The 12,883-nt window shown below is 37.6% G+C and overlaps 1 protein-coding gene across 14 annotated transcripts in view; it reads left to right on the top strand.

Moving 5' to 3' along the window:
- The window catches only part of QKI (QKI, KH domain containing RNA binding), a 483,284-nt gene extending 473,964 nt beyond the window's left edge, over positions 1-9,320 (top strand). For 8 of the 14 annotated variants that reach the window (XM_069607679.1, XM_069607677.1, XM_069607682.1 and 5 more), the window contains 3 exons: positions 1,953-2,027; positions 3,472-3,531; positions 6,317-9,320. In XM_069607679.1, the coding sequence (XP_069463780.1) occupies positions 1,953-2,027; positions 3,472-3,503 (107 nt within the window). In that variant the 3' untranslated portion in view covers positions 3,504-3,531; positions 6,317-9,320. Of the gene's footprint in view, positions 1-1,187; positions 5,756-6,316 lie in introns of those variants that run through there. The other 6 variants (XM_069607678.1, XM_069607687.1, XM_069607680.1 and 3 more) reach the window with 4 other exon arrangements.
- The last annotated feature ends 3,563 nt before the right edge of the window (positions 9,321-12,883 follow it).

Below are 12,883 nucleotides of genomic sequence, written 5' to 3'. Positions count from 1 at the left end.
CTAGTCAGGGGAACCTACATTTCCAGTGGGTGGTAGGAACATGGATGGTGTTTTCCTTCTTACCCCATTGGCCTTGTACTGATAAACCTACTTCTTAGGACCCGTATTAGAACATGAAGCAGCATCATCCCTTTACTTTTTTTCTGTCAATGTGTTCAACTTCACAATGAACCACTATTCTCAAATAGGACATCCTATCAAGGTTCTAGGTTTTATGCATCGTTGATGGGAAGCCCCTGTTTATGTTTGTTTTGTAGCAGGCACTCACTTGCACTGCCTATAACGTATAATCTCATTTAGAAATCCTCAGTAATATCACATATACAAAAACTTGTGGCCTGTATGATTTCTGCCTTGGTTTAGGTCAATCTGTTATATCCTCAAATTTTGGTAGGCTGAGGATAAGAAGTGATTTAAATGCTTTTTGCTTAAAGCTTGAAGGTCATCCAAAATCATTTGCTTGTAGAGGTTGAGTAAGGGCCAGTTAAAGTGGTTTTATGTATTTTGTCATTATTTGGCATAGTGCTGCTGCTGCAGAAGGTGATTTTATTTCTATTGGGGGCATTGCTATTATGACACTTGTGAGCAATTACCTGGTCTTGTCTCCGTTTGTTTAAACAGTGCCATAGTGGAAGCTCACTCTAGTTATTTAATGTTGGTTACGCTTTATACCTCTTCCAAAAGTCCTCCATTTTAGGTTGTGCTTTACTTAACATGCTGTTTGTATATAGATATATGCAAACAAATGTGGTACTTGCCAAGTAGCCCCACCCTGTGCACCAGTCTCTGCACATGGGGTATTTTGATTTTGTTTTGTTTAATCGTTCCACTTCAAAACCACTGTATACATTCACTCTTGCTTTGAGTGAGCCAACCTTTCTGTGGAATGGTAAAAAAAAGGTCCAGAACCACCTGACATAACCATTAGCACTTACTAGCAAGGGGTGTCAGTGCTGCCTTTAAGTTTGCACCTTTTAGATGGTTTCTTAGGGATTTGGAACTGGGCTTCAATAGGCATGTGTGGAAACTACATAAAGTTAATCTTTTACAGAGTAATGGAAAATACATTGGTGCGACTAATTCTTTCATTGAAACCCCAAAGGCACCTCATAGGGAGGGAGATAGCTTCTATGAGATTATATTTTCACTGGTAACTAATTTTGTATTCCCTTCCTTTTTATCTTTAGGTATGGCTTTCCAAACAAAAGGCTAAGAATGAATACAAGAACGGTCTTAACTGCACCCTCATCAGATCTGAATTAAATCAATGCTTAGTTTCAGCAGCCTTGTGAAAAAGCAAGCTTAACCTAGCAGTCAGTGACTTACTTGCACTTTTTTTTTATTTTGCACATGGACTTAAAAAAAATGTGGTTCATAACAATTTGGGTTAGTCTGTGTCCTAAGGTAGCAGGTCTGAGTCTAGTAGTATGCTGACTGCTAAGTGTTCTGTTGTCCGCTTTACTAATCACCTAATTCTCTGCTGTTCATACTTGTTTACTTAAAGTTTAAAACAAGAAATCTCTAGATTTAAAAACAAATGCTTTGAAACCTTCCTAAACAAAAAGACTGGAAGTGGTCTCAAAGTTAAAATTATCAGTATTAAAACTGGCATTTCAAGTTTTCATGTTTTTGCCGGAAAATGCACTTCAGTGAATATGTGCCTAGTAAAGCACAAATTTGAGTCTATGAAATTTAAAGAACTTGTAATTTGGGATTGTGAATAACTGTTAAACAGGTTAAGGTCAGGAGGTATGAAATGAATGCAATATTAATCTTTACAGAAAACTTCTTATATTACGAATTGAGACTACTGTGCCTTAACTTGTTGCTCTCTTAAAACAAACTTTTTAAAGAAAATATGTTCAATCCAGTTTTGTACAAAACCTGCTGTTAATGTCATTTTACCTTGTGAATGTTTTCTAACTTTGTCTTGATAATTGCAATTTAACTAGGTGCGGTGGCTACTAAAGTTCGAAGGCACGATATGCGGGTCCATCCTTACCAAAGGATTGTGACCCCAGACCGAGGTTAGTTTAGTTCCGCAGTTCTTGTTTAAGAAATGCTATAACTGTAAATGACCTTTGCAGCATCACAGCTGATTTAATTATACTTTCACTTCCCAATACCTGCATTCCTCAAACTTTCGGACATTCAAGGAAAAGTTTTGTATTAAATGCACATTGAAACCTATTTATACTTTTTAAATATAGTCCACCTTTTGTTGCAACAGTTTTGTAACCCTAAATCTTTCTAAACCATGCAACATGAAACTTTGTTTACTTATTGAAAGCTAAAGCATTTTATTGCTTCCTTTACTGGCCTGAAGTTGAGGTTTGGGGATTGGAAAGACTGATATTGCGAGCGCAGACTTTTAACAAAATCAGCTCGGTGTTGCAAAGTGAAACGGATGCATGCTTAATGAAAGAAGTTGGAGTTACATGCCTCCTGTTTTTAGTATGGAGAAAACTGAAGATTTGATTTCCTCTTTCTGTTCCATTAAACTGTTTAAAGCCACTGGATAACTAAGAGATGCACTTTCCGCGAAGCTCCTTGAATCTGCCACGCAAAAGACTGTGAAGATAACTTCAAATGTTGGTTTGATCTAGTAAAATCGGTAGAGTCCGTTTTCTTCCACTTGGTATCTTGCCAAAATGAATTGTTTTATTTCCGTTTGCTGCTATACTCCAATTTCTGAAGGCAAAATGACTCGAAGCTCTGACCCTGAGATGGCTTTCATTTAACTGGGCATCTCCTAGCCGTTGACTATACGCTGGAAAAGAAGTCTTCATTTTTCTCCTAGCGAGCAACTGTTTGCCACAAATGTATTTCTTGGACCCACAAGTGATCTGCTTGAGCTTAAGGAAGACGTTATATCATGGATCTAGTGGTACTGGACTTACTGAAACACTCCACTTAAAAAAAAAAAAATCAATCATCCACTGCAAACTTGTCTTGTCCGTGGGAGATTGGCGTCACTTTAATGCTGTCAGCGCTGTTTTTCTTTGAAATGGGCACTGCAGGAATTAAGCTTTTACATTCTTATTGAATTGTTATTATTGGGATGGCATTGTTGTCATTTTCCTCCAGTTTCCATTTTGTATACGATTTATAGGGACTAGTGGGAGAGACTCTACCGCCATGATGGGGATCAATACAACCTGAAAGCTTCTTTTGACAGACAAAATATTCAAGCCTCAGTGCCTGACACGCATGTGGATAAGCACCAACAAACTCATTTGGCAGTAAAGTCTGATGTGACAAGTGGTGTCCACTGGTAACATTTACATGGTGTTGCCATGCCTAGCTGTGGGAGGTGGTCACAAAGCATCTTAAGACCAAATCTGGGAGAACCATGTAAGACAAGTGTCCCTTTAAATTAAAGTCATGTGTTCCAGCTTGGTGACTGTCCACTGCTGGCTGGCAAAGCATTTTCAAAGAAAAAAATACCACTTTTTTTTTTCTTTTTGTCAGCATCATCATCTCTTCAGTATTGGATCGAATAAAGAGGAAGCCATGCTGGCAGGAAACAAGGTATTTTATTTCAAGTGTTTTTGTTTCGCCAGTGGGAACAGGCATAGTTTGCTCTGAGAAATGGCTTCCTCTGGCATGTCTGGCAACTTTTCCCTTCGCATCTCTGAGCGTGTGAGGTGAAGATTGACTACAGTGCAAGTTCACCTCCCTCCTCATGTAGCCCAAGTAGTTTGTGTGCAGGGGGCACTCTGGTGTTTTCTGCTGCATTCACTGTTTACATGGGTAAGTTGGAGGTCCTCTGCTTTCCAGTCACAGAAGCTTGGTTCATTTTGGTTGTTACCCAGTCCCTATTTATTATTACCCTATCTGCCACTATCTAACGTTCAGCCTTGTTATTACAGCATTTACACAAGTACACTTTACATAGTCTCAAAAGGGTTGAACTAGATTATATTTGGTGCTGAACGTTTTATACACATTTATCTCCTTTCGCTCTCTTGCACATTTTAGTGTTTTCTAGTCTGGTCAAATGCCCTACGAGTGTCCTTCTTGATGTGGACATGGACACTGCTTCTCAAACGACTCATTACCAGATACAATTAACAGTTCTGGTTATAGCTAGAGTTTCATGGGAAGTGAAATAGCCCTTTAAATTGCAGAACTAGAAGGCTGCAGTTAGTATCTTTACTGTCACACTATGAAGACTGCTTCATATTGCCAACACACAGCACTTTTAACCTCTAATTCAGACACCAAAATATTGTTCTAAGCCAGCCAATACCAATGCTATTCATGTTCTTAGTTTTAAAGATGTTTCGAATTAAAACAGCACTAAAAGCATAGTGGAGCATACTTTTTGGGTCTAAAGTGAATGAATTTAAAATGGTTTTAAATAGACAGGACTTGTGCAGTCCTTTTGGGCATGAAGAGTCTCCCAATACTATGTTACTCTTAACACAGTTGTTCTGAAAAATGTAAAGGGCCAAAAACGAAAGACCCAAATGTGTAGTTATAACAAACTTTAAAAAAATATTTGATTCACAGACTGACTCAATTGTAATAAACAGCACATGGTTTTGCACCGTAAATTAAACCTGTGGGTGCTGTAGAAGTCCAGGGACAAGGCAGAGGACATACCACAGGTGTACTGATATCTTTAAAGATGACACGATTTCAGCGTATACTCAATAAACTGGCAATAACTAGTCTGGAATGTTTTTTTAGCATTCTTCACTCTAATACGTCAGTAATATATTTTTAAAACCTTTCTAGTGAGTGATGAAAGGTTGTCAAATTATTTATTTTTCCTTTCTTTTAACACATTAACTGGTTACAGTTCCAAGTATTTTTCAGAATTTCAGGGAACATCTTCACACTTGCAGTGATTTTATTCCACATTTGTGGAGTTCACACATTTTAGCCTGCACAGTGGGCTTATTTTCCATCCCTTTGTTTGCTACATGATTGTGACCAGGCCACATTGTGTTGGTCATTACCTACGGTATCTGTGAACATTTCACCTTGCTACTGGGTTCATTTATTTTTTGAATGGCACAAATCTGACTTTGCACTGAAAAACCCTTCTCACTTTCATCTCCTCTGCCTTAGTCATAATGGCAACAATACAAACACGATATCAAACCTCAAATGATTAGCTATGACTAAGCTGTTGAATGAGTCTTAAAGTACTACTGTTTAGTGGACCAAGTTGGGTGAAGGAGAATGTGTGAGAATGATTAAAGAAGGAACAGCTCAAGATCATTGGGAATGATAACTTTCCACTTGAGAATTTTTTTATGATGTTTTACTGTTATTGTGTTTTTTTATTTTACAAAAGAAAATAGTATATACAGGTGGCTTCTTAAATATAAAGTTATAAAGCAGGAATGTATATGAAATGTCAAATTTTATTGTATCTGCAGAGTATTAGCTTTGAAATTGAAAAGAGGTTATTTGTAGATTTAAAATGCCTTATTAGCATTTATTAGAAATGTCCTCTATTTTTGATGACTTCTGGCTTTTTACGTATAGAGTTCAAAATGACAGGACTATTACAGTGTTTACATGCAATTTGCATTTTTATAAGTGTCCTACTTGTGTAAATTAGTATTTTCAACTGGAAACTGATGGCCAGAGCGTGGGCTTGGCCACCTGCTGGTTCCCATGATGATGCCTACTCTCCTAGACCACAGTTTAGTGATTGATTTTGTATCATGAGACCAAGAAATTCCATGTTTGTACATAGAAAAATGAAAAGCAATAAAGGTTTTATTGAATAAAAACATCCTGGTTTGGCCCATAGTTTTATATTTAATCACTCTTTAAACATCTTCCCGTTCTGTAGATTCATTTCTTTAACAACTAGTTTATTAATATCACATCCATCATTAATAGTTGCTTCAGTGCTTGCACCGGTGCAGAGGGAGTACTAATGCTTAATAGCAGTCAGATACTGATCTGTACACTGACTGTTGTCTGTAAATTCTCTCGTCCAGTTACAAAACTTATTCATCATTTTCCTTTCTCAATTTCTTTGACTGCCACTAACCATTAGTCATTAGGTGTTTTTGGTTTCTATTTTAATTTTTTCCTGTAACCGGTTTTGTGGGCGCGGGCTCTCCATGTGTTCAAATCATGATACTAGAGTGTCATGATTTTATTGCATTCTGTAGACTGTCAATCAGTATGTCAAAATTAAACATGCTCGTTTTTTTTTTAGTTGTACTTAGTTTTTCATGTTGTCATTAAGCCGTCACTAGCTGAAACTAATCTCTTCTCTATCTTTTCTTTCTTTTTATTTGTTATTTTTATTTGTTATTTTAATTTTTTGTTTCTAACCACCCAGCCGCCACCGGCAACTAACCTATGACCTTCTGACCTCTGAACTCTTCACCCAATGATGACCTGACCATGCCTGCCTGCTGATCAGTTAACTGGTAATCGCCTTTGCTTGCCTGTCTTCAGTGCAGCGAGCCAGGGCCCTTGTCCGTTCGTCTTACCATCTAACAAAACAAAGACACAGATTTTGTCCTCCAACTCTGCTTTTTCTTTTTCCTGGTTGGGTGAAAGTGGTTCTAGAACATGCACTGAATTGTAGTAAAGCAATAAGGTCCAATTAATCCATCGGCACTGATCACTCAAAATCCCATCATAAGTGATTGGTCAGGAGGTCTCATCTAAGAGACTGGGGAGGTGGCTGTCCCTTGACAACCCGACAACAGAGGCAGTTACTGTGAGAGACTTCTAAGAAATTTTTTTTTCTTCTCCAAGTGGAGTCAAATGTTCTCTGAATGTACTGTTGTAATGATGCATCATGCATGAACCTTTTTGTGTAAGGGTGCCATCGGTGAAGGGGATTTCCAGCAAGTGAGAAAAAAGTATTCAAAATTTGACTTGCAATGTAGTCACTACAATGCCCTCAAAGGGCAGAAGTTGCAGTCTTTTTTTGTCTGCCATATGATGTAAGAAAGCAAATGTGCCATGGAAAAATGACAACCAGTTTCAAGGGATTTTTGTAAAGTCACTACAGCAACAACCTGAGATCAAATTACTGAAGCGATTAAGACATATTTGAGAACAAGGGACATGCATTATGTGTCACATTACTGGGCAAACTGTTCAAATATTATTTTTAAACCTCCCTGTATAGAAAGAATACATTAAGGATGTAAAAGCCATGCTTGCCTATTTGCTGTATAATTGTAATGACATTGTAGATAGTGTAGTGCATTCAAACACAATGAACAGTAGATACTTTTACTATACAAGGGTGCTGGTGCAGAAAACAAATATATATTTTTGGAAACGTAGCATTTTATACTTTCAAGTGTTATACAAAAAGAACAAAGAAAACCCTTATTTCATGAAATGATTTTTTTCTGGTGGTTGTCAAGAAACAAGACCAAAAGAGCCTTTTTGTCTTCTTTTTTTCTATTTTTTAAGCATTGGAATAAGTCTAAAGAAAAGAAAGTGCCTTATTTTCTTCATGGTCAATTAGTCGGGTGTCTCGTTAGATCCGCTTCTCCCACAGATAAGTTAAATGCATGCCACTCAGTCGCCCAGTACAATATGTGAAAAGAAGTTATGAAGGAAGAACACAAAGTTGACTGTTTAGTTGCCTGATCATTGCCATGGGAACACAATACAAAATTGCCAAAATGTCTGCTTTGAGGGTTTTTTCTAACCCTTGCATCAAGTGTTAGCAGTGCCAAACATGTTTCATTTTAACCATAGTCATTTGTTAGACTCGTATATGCACTACATGAATATCAAAGGTTTCGGCAGAGGTCAACATGTCTTGAACTGATTGAACCTTGGTTGTCCTTTGCTTCATTGTGTTGGTTTATTTAGCATATTTTTTTGCAAAGAACTAGTGAATGCCGTCATCTTCTTGGAACCGCCGAAACATTCAAGCCTTTGAAGGTGTAGGCAAATGTTCCATTGGCCTGCTCTTGAAGTTGGTCTTAGAAATGTAGTACTGGATTCAACAATGTCACGCTGTGGGAGTATGTATTGGTCTTGGTGCTCACCACGCCAAATTCTAACTAATACAGTGGATCTCCTACGCTATTGCCTCAGCATAGCAGCAGGTAGTTTCAGTGCTTTGCCTCATGGTCTAACACTTTTTTCCCTCCCAAAAGTAAATGTCTAACTAGTAAGTGAAGGTAGTCTATACAATTCTAGATATCAAACTTGTCACTAAGGTAATGCGTTATTCACCAAGCCATGCAATGGCGAACTTGGGAATGATCAGGCGACTATTAAAGTCAGCTTTTAGTTTCTGCTGACCTTCAGCTTCCAAGTGAAGAGGTCACTGGTAGGCTTGGAAGGCTTAAGTTTCAATCACTGACATGGTGACTCCACTGGTCGCCTGTCTCACGAATAGCAATTATCAGTTTATTTACTATGCAACAAACGTTCATCCTTTTCTAATCAACTAGCTTTCATTGATTGTGCAACCAGCATTGTCTTCCTGTTTAAACGCGTTCACACTGATGCTGTGCCATTGATATATTTGTTTTTTGTTTGACGTTTTTGGGGGCCGAATAAACAAGCAGCACTAGAATAGGTGCGTGGATATACCAGTATTTGATCCAGTTTCATCTCAACTATGGTAAACCTGGACATTTTGGAAGTTTATCAAGTGTTTTTGAGGGTGGAGGTAGTAGCTCTGAAACTGACGTGCTAATGTTTGGTGTAAACAACTTGAAAACTTAGTTGATAAGGACATTTTGGATCAACTTTAAAAAAGCATGACTTTTGAAATCTCTGAATGCCTTGGTTCTCAGTATTATCATTCTTTTGAGTTTTTTTCTTATTAATGAAATATGTAGTTTTTAATACTTTATTTTCCTGACAGTATTATGTATTTTTTTGTTTGGGTAGATGGGAGTGTCTCTTGTATGTAGCCATACGACTGACATTTGTCTATTCTTTATAATCGCATTAGATTCATGCTGTGTATGTAACATAACCAACCTATTGCCTATGAGAACATGTAAGATAATGTATTTACAGCCATTGTTACAAGTTTATAATGTATTTTTCTATCTTGTTTTATATGTATGTTAAAAACATTCAAAGGAATTTTTTTCCTGATTGCGAAAAGGATACAAAAATGCAAAACCCACAATTTTTGATAACTGAAAATTGCCACTTGTTTTGCAGTACTTTATTATATTGAGTGGTGTCTTTTTTTGGCTTTTAGTTAGCTACCGGATGACTTCATTAGACAGATTTGGGTTTTAGTTGAATTTTTACATGGCTTGCATTTTAATTCCTTGGTTCTTTGCTGTTTCTATTAACCCCATAGCATTATTTTAATAAATGTTATAATACCAACATACTAACTCTGGACTTTGTCTGTTTATTAACCCGTATTTGTTTAATTAAAGTAAGCAAAAGACAAATGAATGTTAAGTCTTGAATTTCTGGACTAACCCTGAAGAACGTGACCACGGATAACCAAGCGTGACTTGTTTTTCGTTGTTTGTCTGCTGATCTTAAGCACACTATTAAATTGCCTTATTTCATTCTACCAATTACTTATTTTTACCATGGGAAGAGATGCCAGTAGAAATGGGAACAGTCAGTTTAAATTGGAGTGTTTTATTTTCTGTCTTGCCTTTCAGTATTTTGCATTACTAATTTCACACCTAACTTATACCTTTCTCTAAATTCGCTCTCGGCATAAAGTAGTACTCTGCGTCTCTCGATCATGGTGTGTACATAAAGTAAATGTTTTTCCAGTCTAAATGGCCGTACTTGCTGATCTCATTTTACGGTCGATGCCAAGACCAACTAGGTATTGTTGAACTTGTGAAAAGATGATCTATTGGACATTACTTTAATCCGCTGCGTAGACAAGTGAGTTACAAAATATGCACAATCCTTGAACTGTTTGTAAAAGTAAATGCACTGCAATTTTATGCAGGACGTTTTTGGAGTTGAAGGGTTTTTCAGAATAGCACCACCATTCATCCCATTTCCAAATGATTGTTGATTTACAGACTTTTTACAAGAAGTGATTCAAATGCCTTTAGGATTTAGCTACAACAGTGTGTATGTTTGAGGTCTGGTGTGCAGGAGCACAATGTGTGGCACATAATTCAACAACTTGTACCCTACTGCCTGTCTTATCAGTAGTCCTTATCTTCGTTGCATGCTTTGTACACCTGTCTAACCCTATTTGATTCCAAGCAAAGCACAACTGCTCACAGCAATACTCTGTGAGATTAATGTGTGCAGTAAATTGGCCAATATTGTGAAACATTTGAAGAAAGTTCAAGGTATTTAATAATAGTATGCATGAAAGCTCTATACTGTAGGTCTTCAATCTCGAATTTCCTCAAGATCTCTCCACCTGGCATAGGCATTCAGAACAAATCTTTGTACGCTACAATCTTTTGTTCTGATTTATAAAGGAGTAAATGAATGCTAACATTTGTTTAGGTGAATCATAACTTTCCAAATTGTTATGTGCGTGACCATGGGTCGTTTCAGGTTCACTTAAGAATTGCAGTAGCATAGCAGTTAGTGAGCTGTGGCTCACCCTCCCAAAATGTTAATGTCCTTTTGAACTAGCTGTTTATAGTTTATTTTGGCTTGCAATATTTCATCTTCACTAAACTAAATGAAGAGGCATACTATTTCTCTTTCCTTTATTAGTTCAGTAATCTGTTTTCAAGCTGAAACAGATTAACTTGTTCCCAACTGTGGGACGTAGCAGACCAGGTAGCCACAAATGTGGACTGCTCTTCCAACCAAAATCTATGGGTCCACTATGTATCGCCTTACAGTTTCAAGCAGTATTTCATGGGTGCTTTATCCTTGTAAATGTTTTTTTGACGGAAATGGGGATGTCCATCAGTGCAGTGGCGATTGATGGTGAAATGCTGGTATAGAAATCGAAGTGGGTGACAAATCCTTCTGCATACCCCTTAGAGAGTCAGTTTGGAGTACATTGCTGGTAAACTTCTACACATTTCTGTGCCAGTTTTCTCCTCCGATACTTAAGTAAAAACCTTGTTCTGGTAATATGAGCAGGACCAACCTCTGGGTAGGCTTTTAAACTTGGTTGCACCTACTGCTCTGATAAAACTAGTATAGGATCTCTCTAGTTTGGTCTTAAATGACGCCCATAAAAAGCTAGTGAATGGGAGACTTGCTTATAATCTCTGAAATTACTTGATGGGCACAGTACAACCATGCCCTAATGAAGGCCATGCAAAGAATGGTGTCTCACAGCAAAAACAGTCAAATAAAATCCAATGGCACAAAGCCACCTTTGCCTTCTTCAATAAAGTGATCAGGCAAAGTTCCTCTGTGACCTCTCCCTTTGTATTTTCAATGGCCAGGTGGTTGTCTTTGGGACATTGTGTAAGGTTATTTGTTGCCTGAAATGACCTTCAGATGTAGATCACCTTTAATACAACATAAAGATACCACCTTCTTCAAATTCCTGTAACCAACATACCATGAAGCCGATTTCAATATACTTATACCTTTGATTTGAAGATGTATTGCACACTTCCTGTTTCAATGGTTTACTAGTATGTTAATGTTTGAGCCACTCTGAAGCAGGTTTACAAGGTATGTGGTAGAAAGAATGAAACTGTATTCAAAAGAAGCTTTGCATTAGAATTTTTAGGTAAAGGTGGCGAGTAACTTTTCTTAACATTCTGAAAACTGACTTCTACACGCACTGTAATCTAGTATTATACACTTAGATTAGTGAGCATTTACGTGATTACTTTCTTACACATTGTCCTGGCACCATTTGTATATGAATACTAGATCCCCCCCCCCCCCCCATCTCCAGATTTGCAAAGATAACCTAAAATATCCTGTGCTGTCATCTCTACTCCCACCCGCCCCCCCACCCCCCCGCCTTCCCCTCAGTACTGATCAAGCAATATTAGTTGGGTGCATGTACTTGTAGAAAGTGTATCCTGTCCAGTTCAAATAAGTTTGTGTTCAATCCGCTTTCAGATCTCGAATTTCCCATTCCATTTTATGTGCTTTTTAAGAATTGATAAAGCATTTTAAGTGGTTTCTTAATTTACGTGGCCTGTAGGTCTTGAGTAACTTTCAGGGGAAATCTCAAAACCACATAGAACCCCTCCAGCATCCCACTTTGAGAAAATCGAGTTTTGCTCTCGGTACAGGTAGTTCCTGTTTGCCCTTTTACGTTCGTAAATGCTGCACAGGCTTCTGCCACAGACAAAACCATTTGCTACCTTTTGGAACCTAATGTTGCCTGATTTTTCTAGGCTGATTTCTTTTCTGCACTTAAAACTCGAATGATATAAGCCAGTTAAGCACATGTTGTCCACCTTTGTGTGTTTGGAGGACCTTATTTCTTTTTTTTTTTTTTAGCACCCCTCCCCCACATCCCACTGACTCTCATTCCATATATAAACATTTTAGCGTTTTTCTGTCTGATAATGTTACCATTGTCATACCATCCAGATACAATTCTCGTTGCACTTCAAAAATCTGTAAATCCCATAAAAAGCTTCATTCCATGCCTATTTTCATTTTAAGTCTTATATGGAGGAATCTCACTGAACTCTCAAGACGTATCTTACTGTTTCCTGGTACATTTCTTGTATCTAGGATACTCCCGTGCTTAGCCTTTTTCTCAGCTATGGTTTACCCTAGACATTTTATTCTTTGAAGTACTGTTGGCTTTAACTGCACGAGTTACAGGTCTGTTCCTTTTGTTGATCTTGCCCACCAACTACATCCTTGATTGTGTGTATGTATATATATATATATATATATATATATATATATATATATATGACGACTGACATTTGAGAACAGAAGATGTGCTGGAGATTGACTCAAATGTCAGTCGTACACCTCTATTGGCTCCTACTACAAGTTAATTTGTGTGGATTTTCTGGGG

Source organism: Ambystoma mexicanum, chromosome 4q (genome assembly GCF_040938575.1).
Source record: "Ambystoma mexicanum isolate Mex_15411 chromosome 4q, UKY_AmexF1_1, whole genome shotgun sequence".
Lineage (NCBI taxonomy): Eukaryota > Metazoa > Chordata > Amphibia > Caudata > Ambystomatidae > Ambystoma > Ambystoma mexicanum.
The sequence above is the reverse complement of the archived record's forward strand: the minus strand, read 5'-3'. Positions and strand labels throughout refer to the sequence as shown.